Source organism: Sinocyclocheilus grahami, unplaced genomic scaffold (assembly GCF_001515645.1).
Source record: "Sinocyclocheilus grahami isolate Dianchi unplaced genomic scaffold, SAMN03320097.WGS_v1.1 scaffold373.1, whole genome shotgun sequence".
In the NCBI taxonomy this organism is placed as follows: domain Eukaryota; kingdom Metazoa; phylum Chordata; class Actinopteri; order Cypriniformes; family Cyprinidae; genus Sinocyclocheilus; species Sinocyclocheilus grahami.
Window position 1 is genome coordinate 152,919 of NW_015505552.1, and position 14,200 is coordinate 167,118.

General features: G+C 38.1%; 2 protein-coding genes across 4 annotated transcripts in view; both read left to right on the forward strand.

Moving 5' to 3' along the window:
- The window catches only part of LOC107549440 (beta-2-glycoprotein 1-like), an 8,275-nt gene extending 4,823 nt beyond the window's left edge, over positions 1–3,452 (forward strand). The window contains exons 4-8 of the mRNA XM_016230509.1: positions 564–699; positions 801–877; positions 2,176–2,355; positions 2,492–2,689; positions 2,789–3,452. Of these exons, the coding sequence (XP_016085995.1) occupies positions 564–699; positions 801–877; positions 2,176–2,355; positions 2,492–2,689; positions 2,789–2,871 (674 nt within the window). The 3' untranslated portion in view covers positions 2,872–3,452. The remainder of the gene's footprint in view (positions 1–563; positions 700–800; positions 878–2,175; positions 2,356–2,491; positions 2,690–2,788) is intronic.
- Positions 3,453–4,537: 1,085 nt separating this feature from the next.
- Positions 4,538–10,997, forward strand: LOC107549466 (uncharacterized). 3 transcript variants are annotated; one of them, XM_016230550.1, is made up of 3 exons: positions 4,538–4,591; positions 6,154–6,317; positions 6,407–10,997. In XM_016230550.1, exons 2-3 carry the CDS (start codon positions 6,188–6,190, stop codon positions 9,082–9,084), a joined length of 2,808 nt encoding a protein of 935 aa, XP_016086036.1. In that variant the 5' UTR covers positions 4,538–4,591; positions 6,154–6,187; the 3' UTR covers positions 9,085–10,997. The 3 variants fall into 3 exon arrangements, with proteins under 3 accessions (XP_016086036.1, XP_016086037.1, XP_016086040.1); XM_016230551.1 differs by having other exon boundaries at positions 6,154–6,302; XM_016230554.1 differs by having other exon boundaries at positions 6,154–6,289.
- The last annotated feature ends 3,203 nt before the right edge of the window (positions 10,998–14,200 follow it).

Consider the following 14,200-nt stretch of genomic DNA (forward strand, 5'->3'; position numbering starts at 1 on the left):
TATATATATATATATATATATATATATTTTCAATCTCATTTTATTGCCATCACCAGTTTTTAATTGCTCAAAACGTGTACGCAAATTCCCAGGGAAGTGCAAAAGTTTTGCGAAACCATTGTAACATTTTTTTTCTTCCCACCTCATATTTTTCCATCACTGTGTCCCCATAGCGGCTCCTGTAATTTTTTATATATCATAATATAAAAGAAATACAGAAAAATACTAAATGATTTACTAGCAGAAATGATATCATAAAGAGGACCGCTGCAGACCCTCGTGAATGTGTCAAGGTCAAGTCTATTGCAATATCTTTTTTTTAATGACTAAGATGTGTACACAAGGTGTCAGGAAATTACTTATTTTTCCTCTTTGATTGATTTTCACTAGCCTACATTTTTAGATAATTAAGTTGAAACTTTAAATTGAAAAGGTTTTTCTAAAACAATAAGAAACATGAATAAGAGTACAATTCTAAAAACTTTGCACATGTGTTGCAACCAAGCATTTAATGCATACTCAACTCAAGAGATAAATATGCTATTTTGATTTTTTTCCACCAGCCTCCCCAAGAGGAGGTCTTGCAGCAGAGCCGGTTCTGGTGCCTGAGGTGTCCTGTTCTTTGCCTGATGATGAGCTGCTCTCTGTGCAGGGCAGTGCCATCGTGGGATCCACCATCCATTACCAATGTGCAGCTGGGTGAGACTTATGAGAAAGAGAGAAAACTGTGACTGATATACAGAATATCTAGTTTTATCATGCTTATATAATCTACACACCTCGTCTTCTTTCTCGTACAGATCTGTGCTGATTGGAAATAGTGAGAATATCTGTCATGAGAACCAGACGTGGCAATACCCTCACCCCATCTGTCGCCGTAAGTGTGTGCATGTGTGTGTGTGACTGTATATGCATTCCTCAACATGGGAATGACTGAGACATAGATCTTGCTAAAAAGAAATAGCAGGTGTATTAGAATGTGCTTGAGTGAAAATGTTGATCCAAACTGCTAAAGAGATCTCAGTTTGCCTGCTCTTGCACACCATGGAACAAAGTAATGAGAGAGAGATGAGAAGGACAGCGGGAGAGAGAAGAGCAATGAAGACTGTGTGTGGGTTTGTGAGTAGGTGGATAGGGCACTATGTGTAAATGGATTTGTGAGTGTGCAGGGCTATTGCAGCCGATGTGGGTTTGACTAATATATGCTGGTGCAATGCTTCCCCCTGTTGGATCAACCTAGGCTTGTTGTAAATGCATATTCCGGGGTTCAATACAGGTTAAAGAGAATTCTGTCATCATTGGCTCACCCTCAAGTTATTCCAAACCTATATGAATTTCTTCTGTAAACACAATAAATGATATTATGTCTGTAACCGATGATGGTAGCCATTGAGTTACGTGGTATTTTTTTTAATACTATGGAAGTCAATGGCTACCGTAAACGGTTTGGATATGAACATTCTTCAAAATATCTTAATTTGTGTTCAACGGCTAAAAGAAATTCATTTAGGTTTGGGAAGAGCTTGAGGTTGAGTAAATGATGACAGAATTACCTTTTTTGACAGTAATTTACTTTTGGGTGAACTACCCCTTTAAGCTCAATCGAAATCACTACTGCATAATGTTGATTACCATAAAAATTTATTTTGACTGGTCCTTCTTGTTCCTTTCCTTTCCTTTAAAAAAAAAGTGTGTTACGTGTGTTACCTTTAAGTGAAGGCTGATTTGTAAACATTAAAAATACTCATTGTTTCAAAAGTATTTGGAAAAGATGCAAAATTAATTTACTTGTTAACATGATTTTTAGTGAAAATAACACATGATCATTTTCTGGGTAAAGTTATATTCAATTTTTATTTTTTAACTTTAACTGCTATGAAAACCTAGCCCCCATTGTAAAAGATAAAATGATAAAAACATTACAGCTCAAATAATACATATTATAACACAAACATTTTTATATATTTATTTATCTATTTACAAAAGCATTATCTTTCGGCTTTTAAAACATTAACATTAATATTATTTGCCACTAAAGTGGTGTTGATTGAGCCCAGGAATATTCTTTTAAAGGGTTTTCACATAATTAGACTTTATAAGGTATTTAAGGTTTCATTTTTAATTCTGCAGTGCACTTACATGTAAATTTAAGTGTGTGCTTATGTATGTTATCAGGTGTGGTTTGTCCTCCTCCTAAGGAAGTTGAACGTGGACATCTGGTGGCCGTCCAGAGAACTGCATATGAAGTTGGTGATACAATCTATTACCTCTGCAAAAAGAACTTCTTGCTGGATGGCCCAAATCAAGTGACTTGTTTACCTAATGGGACATGGAGTGCAGAGCCTGCCTGCCGGGGTAAATAAAGCTCTTAACAAAACAATGCATCAAGTCATCATGACTGTGTTGAACATTCGCATTGAACATTTCACGCATTTTTGTCATGACAAATAGCATCATTCTCTTCACCATTTCTTCCCGTCTTTCCGATCAGCCCGCTGTCCAGTCCCAGCTCAACGCAGCAGGGTGATCGTGGGAGGAGTAAAGCGTTGGCCATATGATCTGACGGATGGTGTGGTTGCTCATGGAGAGAATGTGACATTTTTCTGTAAACATCCAGAAAAACTGTGCAGCTTCACTGCCACAGAGGTCTGCGTAGATGGACAGCTCAAGCAACCTAGCTGCTATCTTGGTACATAATTCACACCACATTATTGCACATAATATAATAAGTGTACATTACACTTAAAAATAACCCTGCATCACCTTCGTCGCCCGCTTTTCTTTTTAGACCCTACCTGGCTGCAATTCAAGCTCTTTCCTCATCGGCTGGTTTCAGAGATTGATCCATGTGATCCTGCTGACCTTCAGTGAACTCATCAAATTTTGACAACACATTTTGAATGATGGCACACACTCTGACACCATGACCTGGAGTCTGGATCAACGTAAATTGTATTATTAACGTGCCAACTAAATTTGTTTTAGAACGGATCTCAGTAGGATCTCACAGTTATGCCTCATTTAACTCTTCTCTTTTCTTTGTTGTATGTTGCATTGACAAAGTTACCTTAAACAGAATTTGTGTCATATTTGATATATGCAAACACCCTCATACTTGCTTGAGGTTATGGTTGCTGTAAGCTGCTCTCTTTTCATGTATTTTATTGTCATACAAAGTGTAAAACTGATTTTTGAGGTAGTGTTGGTGTTTATCTTGTTATAATATTTTATTTCTTTGTTAAAAAGTGATTTTCTGCTACCTGATATGCTTGTCAAACCCACAACCAAGAATGCACAGGCTAAAGGTGAACTCAGAAATCATGCCATGTACTGATGCTCTCTGTATTCCAAAAGCAGTTTTATGATATGTTTAGAGTTAACTAGGCTGTGTTCAGCCCCGACAAAAACGGTGCAAAACGTTTTTTAAACGGAAACGGTGGTGCGTTGAACACCCTGTTCTGATGACGCAAGAGTTGCAACTATGGCAGCTGAGAAGCCCATTCTTTGTGTTCTTTTTGAAGACTTTTCGGAGCCTGATGAAATCTGTATAAATACGTGTTTAATACTGCAAAATATGCTCGATGGTGCAGTCACTGCCCTTGCCCTCCAGAATAAAAGAGAACATCCCAATTAATTACATTGTGCGAGCTGTCTCTTCAATACCGCGTGGTTTACATACATGTTGCTGCTGATTGGGCTGACATGTTTGACACACCCACCAAACAAGAGAAAACGCATCTCAAACCCCTTTGCACACTGTTTCCAGGAAACATGTTATTCAAACCGGAAACCGTAGCGGTGCACACCGGTTTGAGCTTGAACTTGCCCCTGATCTTTGACTGGACTGCTTGATTGGATTGGATTACATAAATAAGACTAGGGAATATTGTAGCATAAAGCCTTGCTTAATTATGGCTGTTATACAGATTCAGTTGTGCATTGTCTAAACAGTGAATCATCTTTAAATGTGTTTTCTTCTTGTAATATCATGATTCTTCAATAAAGAAACTGGAGTGTTTGTTGTCATTTAAAACAGTGATTTTATTTGAGCTGGTTAGACTGTATAAATGATTTTGGTAACACTTAAAGCCTTTATGTATAACGCTTTAAGTGTTATCATAATATGTATAAAGTGTTACCATGATTTCTGCAGGTACAAAGAACTGTTTGAGTGCTGTATTCCATCTCCAAACCTGAAAACACAATGTAAAAGTGGCCTACAAGATATTCTACTTAAAGAAAAATTCATAAATTTGAATGCCGGCTCTTGTTTGAAAATATTTGACAGTTAATAATGATATAATTGTTAGATTCTAAATTAATTTTTATATTGAATAATGTGTCACGATTTCACTAAATGTGTTATTATCATGAAAATAATGTGAACCTGTTAGCTAAAGCACAACTGAAGTTATATAAAATTTCAATCCTACAGCATGTCGAGGTCGGACGTAGAAAACTGCAACACCACGACACCCCCCTCCCCTTTCGCTCGCGCTCAACCTCTCCGCCCAGTCATTCATTCATATTTGGTCTCCCGGAAGTATCTCAGGGTCGGGCCGTTCAGTGCCTGCGCGAGCTGGCTCGTGGGGTGAGAACAGTTTCATATTCAATATTTCAGTTATAAAGAAGCGATGTGCGCGAATGGTTGTAAGCTTTTGGGAAGAAATGTGAGTTCTTGCGAGTAGCAGTTCAAGAGCGTTGGTTGTCTTAGAAAGTTTGAAATAGGGTTTCCAAGGCAGCAGTGTGTCTGAGCGCTGTCAGCGGCTCGAACCCTCGGTACTCATAAAATGGCTGGTCGCGGGTTCGAGCGCAGTCAGTGTTTTGACCAAAATATGGGAACAATTCAAGCGTATTTGCATTACACGTGTTATGGGGAGGCTATATCCTTCAGACAGATACTTTTGGGCATGTAATGGCACGGGTTCGACTCGCCGTCTGGACCCCACAGACATCAAACGCGATGTTTGGTTTGATATTTTTCTTCTTTAAACGGACCTCCGGCGCGTAATGGCGTCGAATGTCCCGTGTTGATCTCTAACTCTCCCACAGTGCTGCATGGCTGAGTGCACGGACAAAGGCATTGGTGTCAAACCTCGAGCCATGCGCGTTGACAGTTAATTTGTGATGAGAACCACGGGAAGGAGGAGCGGACCTGCTACCATGACAGCGCGCCGTTCAAGCCCATTGCGTTGTATTCCTGCTAACTGGATGGCATTTGTGTACTTTTGCAAATATTACGCAGACATCGAATGTTGATGTTCATTCTTTTATTCAAGTCAGATTTTTTAAAATCAACCCTATATTGCCTGTTTTTTCTGTTTAACTGCAATATCTGTTATGATTTAGTTTGTTATGCTTGTGAATATAAGTACTTCATAAATACTTATAAACAAACCCCCTTAGTTCAGAAAATGAACACATTATTGTAAAAAAAAAAAATTCCAAGCCACATCAAAACTTCCTCAGCATCCATTTTTATGTACTATATGATACTGTCTTTTTATTATGGAAGCCTGTTTCCGCCACTGAATAAAAAATAAAAACAGTTATTGTGACTTTATATCTCACAATTCTGACTTTTTTTGACATGCAATTGCGAATTATAAAGTCAGAATTGCGTGATATAAACTTGCAATTGCGAGTTAAAATCCAGTTTTGAGGGGGAGGGGGAGGGGAACGACTGATATTGCAAGTTTATATCTTGCAATTCTGAGAAAAAAAAGGCAGAATTGCGAGTTTCTATCATGCAATTCTGAGAAAAAAGTCAAAATTGTGAGATAAAAAGTCGCAATTATCTTTTTTATTTTTTATTCAGTGGTGGAAACGGGCTTCCATATTTTATATGTAAATACACACCTATAAAAATATAACTGAAATAATGTGGCAGTATTACATATTGAATATGTATTAAATATTAAATTAGTAATAATTTATTAAGAATATACAAAGTGACTGTAACTTCAAAAAGGTGATTTTTAGTAAAAGTTGCAATTTGTACATTTTGACAGCACTAATATTTTATAAAGGTTTGTTACCTTAAACAATACATTATTTGAGATTTGTCTTTGTAACATGAGTTCTGTTATTTCTTTACAGAATGTAGAATCTTGTTTTTTGTCTTATGTTTTTTTGTTTGCTTGTTTGTTTTAGATTGATGCCTTAGATGAGTAGAAGGTCCTGACTGATGGCAGTAGCAGAGACATGGGTGAAAATCAGCAGTTACATCAGATGGGAAAGGAACTGGCAATGGTGCCATTACATGGATTATGCAAGATTGTGTGGCACTGTCAGGCAATATTGTAATGTTCTCTCAGGTTATAATGAACACACGTTATAATGGTTGTAATGACTTACTCCATGAGTACTGAATAATATGATTTCTTCTCTACTGCTGAATGTACAGAAGTTGCTATGCGCAAACAACAAACATTGGACAGGATAGGTGAGACCATTCCACATATTAAGTGGACTGATCTTACTGCCACCAAAGAAAGCCAAATGTCTGTGGGTCAGGAGAGTGAGTTATCAGATGAGGGACTCTCATTGAGGACTGAGTCTAAGGACAAAGTGACCCCAGATGTGTTTCTTGATCCACCACAAGATCAGGCAGAAGTTATAAAAGATTACAGCAAGCAGAACTCACCAAAAAATGAATCAGACTCAGACCAGATGAGTCATCTTGAAAACCAGACTATTGAAGATAAATTAGTCCCTTTTCAAGAGAACACAAGGAGTCTACCAACAAACATGCAGCTGATAACCAAGATAGAGTCTGATAATGCTACGACAGAAGCTTGTGCGGTAACAACCAAAGCTGCAAACATTGCCAACATCTCATCCAATGATTTTCTAGAGAATACGGTTCAACGACAATCTATTTTAAATAAAGGTTTTCATAATGACAAACTACCGTCACCTGGTGGATGCAATCACACAAGCAAGGAGTTGTGTATTGAGAATAAAACACAGGTTGTTGATGTGGCACATGCAAGAGGGAGTAAACTTAGGATGGACCTAAATACAAACAAAGAAAAATTAGAATATAGTAAAGACTGCATTGAAGATTATGAAACACAAATTTTATGTAATGTAAGAGAGCAGAGTCTTGATATCGGAAGGAACATTGCAGTGACAAGTTCTTTGGGACAATATGAAGAAGACATGGTCTTAGATTTAAGCCTACCAAAAAAGAAAGACCGAAATAAGGAGAGGAAGTGTGAATGGGTTGTAGACCCTGAATATGAAGGTTCACTTCATATGGAAGTTGATGAAATTGAGGAGGAGCCTCAACATGTCGAAGTGGAGCAGGAGGACGACAATGAAATTTGCTGCATTTCATCAGTAAGTGATGCTCATGCATATCTGCCTCAGCATTGGGATGGACATCTTTCCTCCTCTTCGCTTGAAGCCATGGCAACTACATCGTATCCCAACATTATAACCCCAGATCCAATGGATACACTACTTATAGATGACCAGGGCATTCCTTACACACTTACTGCAGATGGACAGAAAGTTCCACAAATTGATAATATACAACACACCGAGGGCCTCTATAAACAAACAGATCTAAGCCCAGGACAAGCTGAAGATAAGCCCTCATTCATTGCTGATGTACAGGATATTGCAGACTCAAGAATACAGACACTACCCAATTCACTGTGTCCAAATATGTCTATAGGCCATGTCTCGGTGGAAACATCACAAGTTGCCCCAAACCAGGAGCCAAAATCTTCTTACAGTTCTGTAGCTCTTGATAAACCCTCCATCATACCTGCCATGTCTGACTTGGCATCAGTTCCCATTCAGATTGTGGCTAATACTACAGGGTCAAACACCTCCATTCTTCTTCTTCCTCCATCTCAGCTTCAGTCTCTTTCCTCACCGGCCTCTAAAGCTAACCCAGGGCTAATTACCCTTTCCTTACCAGTTCCTCTTAGTCAGAACACTCAGTCCTCCCCCATGTTCCTAGTTTTGTCATCTCCTCAGGTGTCCTCAACTCAGAGTTCGTCCTCGCCTGGGCAGTTATCTCAAATTTCCTCTTCTTCCACTGTTGCACTTCCCTTAGCAACTTGTTCACTTGATTTGGGATCTACATTAAGTTCACGTACGTCACATCTCAGCCTCAGCACAGTTTCCTCTGCCACAGCTACAGACATCTCAGGACTGAATAACCCTTCTAATCTTCCTGCTAGCCCTACCTCATCAACTGCTTCCTCTAGCACTTCCACAGTGACCTCTACAAGTCCAACCAAGCAATTCAGCACTGATGCCTACTCCGACACACCAGTGCCCACTTCCTTTCGGGAAGCCCTTCTCAGATTGGCTGTGTCTGTGGAGAAGAAACAAGAAAACCAGCCTGAGACACATTCAGTCACTACTCCTTCATGTTCTGAAGCCACCAAGCCGGATTCCTCTGCCACATTCCATGAAAGTAAAAATAAGGAGACAGAGGTAAACTGTGACGGTGAGACTGAGTCTACCTCGGTAGGCCAAACAGACTCATTAGATGCCACTTCTTCTACATCACCCATCCGTCCTGTATCACCCGGAATTCTAATCAATGACCCAAAGAATGAAGCATTAGACCCTCGTCGCATTCTTTACTGTCCGTATTGTCCGCGGGTCTTCTACTATCTTTCGGACCTTGAGCGCCATTCCATCACACACTCCCAAAGCAAACCCCATGTATGTCACCTTTGTGGCAAGGCATTCAAAAGATCAAGCCATCTTGAGCGACACAAACACATCCATACAGGTCAGAGGAACTTTGTGTGCCAGCTTTGCCCAAGACGTTTTCGTGAATCAGGGGAACTAATGAGGCACCAGAGAGTACACACCGGTGAGAAACCCTTTCAGTGCATAATATGCCACATGCGTTTTGCAGAGCGCAACACACTGCGACGTCACATGAAGCGCAAGCACCAAGGCCAGCAGCTGGAGGCGATGGACATGAAGGCAAAGCCAGAAAGTGGAGGGATTTCCCTTGCTGGTATACAAGGAGAGCCAGAAGAGAATGCGGAGTGGTACAGTTCAACAGTTCCTGAAATGGAGTCTGACAGTGACACAGAGGGGGAATGAGAACTACATGGAAGGCACGAACGAATAGATTTTCATTCTTTTCTTTAAGTTTTAAAAAGATAAGCAAAGTTGTAAATACATTAAATTTATTTTGTATTGATATAATAATTCCTTACTTCTCACTAGTTCCATATTATTGTCTATATTTCATTCCATTAACTCTCGAGACCTTTACTGGTGATGACTGAACTCTGCAATATTCAACTTCGGATTCATTCTAATAAGCTTCAGTTATTGAGTTAGACCTCTTGATGAAATACATTTGTTTTGATTCTTTACCTTGAATAACTTTGAATACCCTTATTTGCTTTTTATTTATTGTTCTCATTTCAGTTTTTCGCATATGCAGCATCTTTCTTCAGGGGTGTGATGTAGTTACTGTAAAAGATTAAAAGGCTCATTATTGTTATTTATAATTTTGTATTATGAGCTCTTGAAGTCAAGGAATTGCCCAGATCAGTGTATCAGTATATCTAGGCCCATTAATGACTAGGCCCACACAAAATTTGCAGCCACAAAACTCCACAGAATTGGAACATACATCATTCTCAAAGTTGTGCTACAAATCTTCCACTCCTTTCATTGTGATACTCCACCTGACCTGAAGAGGACAGTTTGGGGTTGTGTCCTCTTTAAACTTTCAAACTTGCATTGTACAAATCTTCTGACCTGGCACATCCAATGTTGTCATTTACACCTTTGTTTTCTGTTGTTTTTATTGGCATTCTTCATCATCTGGTTGTAGAGTTTGCAGGTTAACACATTGTCTTGATTGCATATGTTCTGTAGAAGACAAAAAACTAGATTGCATCTAGTTTTTCTCATGACTCTGCTTTTTCATTTCAGAACATATTCAGATATTATGCATTATAAAACATCTTGCACGGTGTTCATTTCAGTTTCTCCCTCATGGCTAATTTTACAAAAGGGAGTAGTATAGTCACCTTCATATTTTTCCTTTAAAATACTCTGCTTTGTTCTTCTTTAATATTGAACTTGAACTATTTGGTTTATAAACCCTTTGCCTTCAAGGGCCTACTTCAATTATTAGCTTGAAAATATGCTTTTATCTGCACAAAGAAGGTTTTACTTCTCTTGATCGTTTATCAGACAGCTGTTACAAATCATTGCAGAAAGTTTGAATTAGAATTTCAAGTAAATTTGCACATATGTACTTTGTGATATAAATTAATTATTTAAAATAAGTTTTCACTGTCGTGGATACAATTGTCTGGTGCTCTTGCACAACTCAAATTAATCTTTATGATCTAACATTTTAAGGTTTGAATGTCTAATTTATTAGTTTCTTAAACTTCAGTTCTCCAAGTTATGCAGCTTGAAAAAACCTTGCTTGGAAAAAAGGTTTAAAGGTTCAGACACTGCTGATTAATTCTGTTTATGTAATTTCCCATGTAAATAACCAAATATTGTGCACAGACTGGACACCTTGGGCTAATCTAAAGTTCTGTTGGTTAAATTTCAGATTTTTATTAAGAATCTGAATATTTGCACACACTAATTAAAGCTTGTCAAGCCCTTCTATTTTCCAGTGGTTCTCATACTTAATTAACTTTGCTTTAGGCTCAGGCAGCACATATTCTGCATGCAGTGGAAGTGTGTCCAGCTGCTGAATGATATCACTAAATTTGGTTTGCACACTTGTTTACATATTACTTCATTCATATACAGATTGGTTTATTGTTTTTATTAAGCTCATTTTACAGTAGATTTAAAACACATTTTACAAATTAATGATGAATGCTCAGAATGTGTTTTAGCTAACTAAAAATAATCTTGCACCAATGAGAATTATTTATTTATGGTGGAAATGTATATATTTGAAATGGTGTGCTCTGTCACAGAACACTTATATATTTAATACACAATTTAAAAACAAGACTTCAGATATTTAAACAGCCTAATTTCTGAAACCTGTGTCACAGAATTTTGAATAAAATGAATCAAATTCTAATGCTTCCAGTCCATCTTTTTTTTCATTTTTCTTTTCTTTTTCTTTGTTAAAACTATTATGAACAGTGTAAAAGTGTGTGAATGAATGAATGTCATTATATATATATATATATATATATATATATATACAATTGCCACAAAACCAGTCATAAGTAGCCATATTTGTAGGTATATTTGTAGCAATATCCAATATAGGTCAAAATTATTATTTTATGCCAAAAGTCATTAGGATATTAAGTAAAGATAATATTCCATGAAGATATTTTGTAAACTTCCTACCGTAAATATATCAAAACTTAATTTTTGATTAGTAATATGCAGTGCTAAGAACTTCATTTGGATCACTTTAAAGGCGATTTTCTCTATATTTAGATTTTTTTTGCACCCTCAGATTCCAGATTTTCAAATAGTTGTATCTTGGCCAAATATTATCCTATCCTGACAAACCATACCTCAATAGAAAGCTTATTTATTCAGCTTTCAGATGTTGTATAAATGAGACCCTCAATTGACCGGTTTTGTGGTTCAGGTTCACACACACACACACACACACACACACACACACACACACATATATATATATATATATATATAGGCCTAAAATGTATAGACTGTGTAAGTCATACATTCATTCAGTGTTATGCTGTTTTACAATGAATGAATAAATGAATGAAATGCTCAGTATTACTGGTTTAAAACTTTACAGTTTTAAAGTGTTTATCTATGGATGTGCTTTGCCTGCTTTAACCTTACAAGCTGTGCTAGACGGGGGAGTCTGTGTACGTCTGAGTGACAGCTCAGATGTGCTCAGAGGGTCGCTGTTCCATTTGGCAGCATCAAGGAGAGTGGCTCCCACAATCAAGCTGACAGCAGGTGTCTATAAGTGTTGAGTGTGAATGTGTGTGTGTGAGCAAGAAAGAGAAACGGTAAGAAATGTAGGAGACTTGCTCTTTTCTGTGAGACTATGCTTGTCACATTAATGGTTGGTACTTGCCATTATGTGCAAAATAGTCTCAGTGTAAACCTGCAACAGTCTTTTGAAATGGATTCTCAGGCAGTATAAATTGAAAGAATTTCCAGATAATATAATTTTGGACACAAGGCAGATGGTTTGTTGGCAAGGAGAGGCTTGCTTTAGTGTGGCTATGAAATGCTTGGGGAAGGGCGTTTCTTATTATGCCGGGCATGGGTATATTCTGAGATGTAGATGGGTTTCTGAGGCATGATGGGTTAGGAGCTCTGCAGTTGAGTGTTGTTAGCATAGCAGTGGTGAGAGAAGCTGTATGATTGGATGAGCAGCCTGAATGACTTGCCGCAGATAGAGATGATTAGCGGTTTAAGCACAGAGACTTCTGGAACTATAGTGATGTGGGAACTGAATGAGGAGTGTGAGCATTTTTACATGTAGGAAAGCACAATGTAGGACAGAACCTAGCATAGGATGTTGTTACTAATTTATGCCACCAGATGGCAAACTCACTCCAAGTTATGCATGGCCTCATCAACCTGAAGTCAATAAATTGAAACGTGTACAGTAATTAGCCTTGCAACATTTAGAGTTGTCCATTTTTTGGTAGTGGTTCTCAACTGATGGGTCACAGCATAAATGGGTCACACAGTAGGTTGGCCTGATGAATGCAATTTATAAAATGCAACTAACTATACGATCATGTATACAGTAAGCTTGGTAACATTGCTAATGCCATTTTTAAAAATCCAATTCAGCCTAAGTCATGTAAAAAAGTATTGCAGATTGTTAATACATGTTAATGTTTGATTTTTAAGCATATCCCTGTTTACATGTGTACAATATACAATTATGGTAATGTGTATGTCCATTGTTTAAAAAAGGGTCCTGAAGTGAAACCAGCTGAGAACCACTGACCCATTTGCACTGCTTTTTTTAATGCATTTTTGGCGTTTATTGCCTTTATTAGGACAGAACAGTAATATAGACAGGAAGTAATGTGGGAGAGAGAAAGGGGGACGGGATCGGGAAAGGCCTGAAAGCCAAGACTCGAACTCGGGACGCCTGAAGCACAACAGTGCTATATGCCGGTGAGCTGCCCACGTGACTATTGGCGCCGACTGCACTGCTTTTGTAATGTTTCATATTTATTCAATGTAGATTAACGGAATCATTTTGTGATTATAGTTTTGACAAGATTAGCAGTTCTAACCTATTTTCTGCACATGAATGTAAATTGCCTGAAGAATGGCATGAGATGAAATGGAGGTTCCCACCTTGTGTGCACAGATATTTGTCCTTTTGACATTCTTTCTTGTATCTATCAAAGCCAATGAGACACAGGGTGTCATTAGAATGTATAGAATGTGTTGTTTCAGTTAAGCTTCTCATGCTGTGACACAAAATGACACAAGCTAATTGAGGTGAGTAGGGATGACAAGACAGTGAAAAAGATGGACAGTAACAGGTGCTAATCACAGGGATTCCCAAAAGGGGGGCTCAATGGAAGCAAGGGTGATTACATCACTTTTCCTCCAATAGTACCTCATGGCATAAATTGCATGTGCATCACACACAATAAGGGGATACATTTTTTCAATGCTGTCATTCACAACCTTCATGCTCATTGTGGTTCCTATAGTTATATTCAGTTGCAAGGTTGAGACAATTCAAATGGCTAATACTGGCTTTACCAGCTGCTCAGTGCTGCCATGATCAGAATCCGACTTCCTGTGTCTCTCTTCTATCTTTTTTCTGTCTGTCTCAGCCATGTTGTTGTGCACTCAACTTGTATCTCTTGTTTTGGACCGTTTTGCCTTTTTTCCCTCTCTTGTATCTCTCTCTCTCTCTCTCTCTCTCTCTCTCTCTCTCTCTCACTCACTGGCTGTCTCTGACCTGCTGACACAGCAGCACACACCAGCCTGTCTGTCAAAGCCACCAAACAGGTGGTGCAGTAATAATCTCCCTTTCCCAACCCTCTCCTCTCCCCCCAGCCCCTGTCTCTTACTCATAGACAAATATATTTGCATGTTTGTGGATTTAAATTGAATTTATTGGCTACTGTGGCATGTTTTATATCAAATGTATCTTTATAGATAAATGTAGAGAACTTTTAGAGGACATTTAAATGGAGAGTTCACTAAAAAATTAAAATTTTATCATTATTTACTCACAGTC

Coding starts and splice junctions, on each gene's coding strand:
- LOC107549466 (XM_016230550.1), top strand. CDS start 6,188: ATGGCAGTAGCAGAGACATGGGTGAAAATCAGCAGTTACATCAGATGG. Junction 6,318..6,406: donor ATATTGTAATGTTCTCTCAG/GTTATAATGAAC, acceptor CTGAATGTACAG/AAGTTGCTATGCGCAAACAA.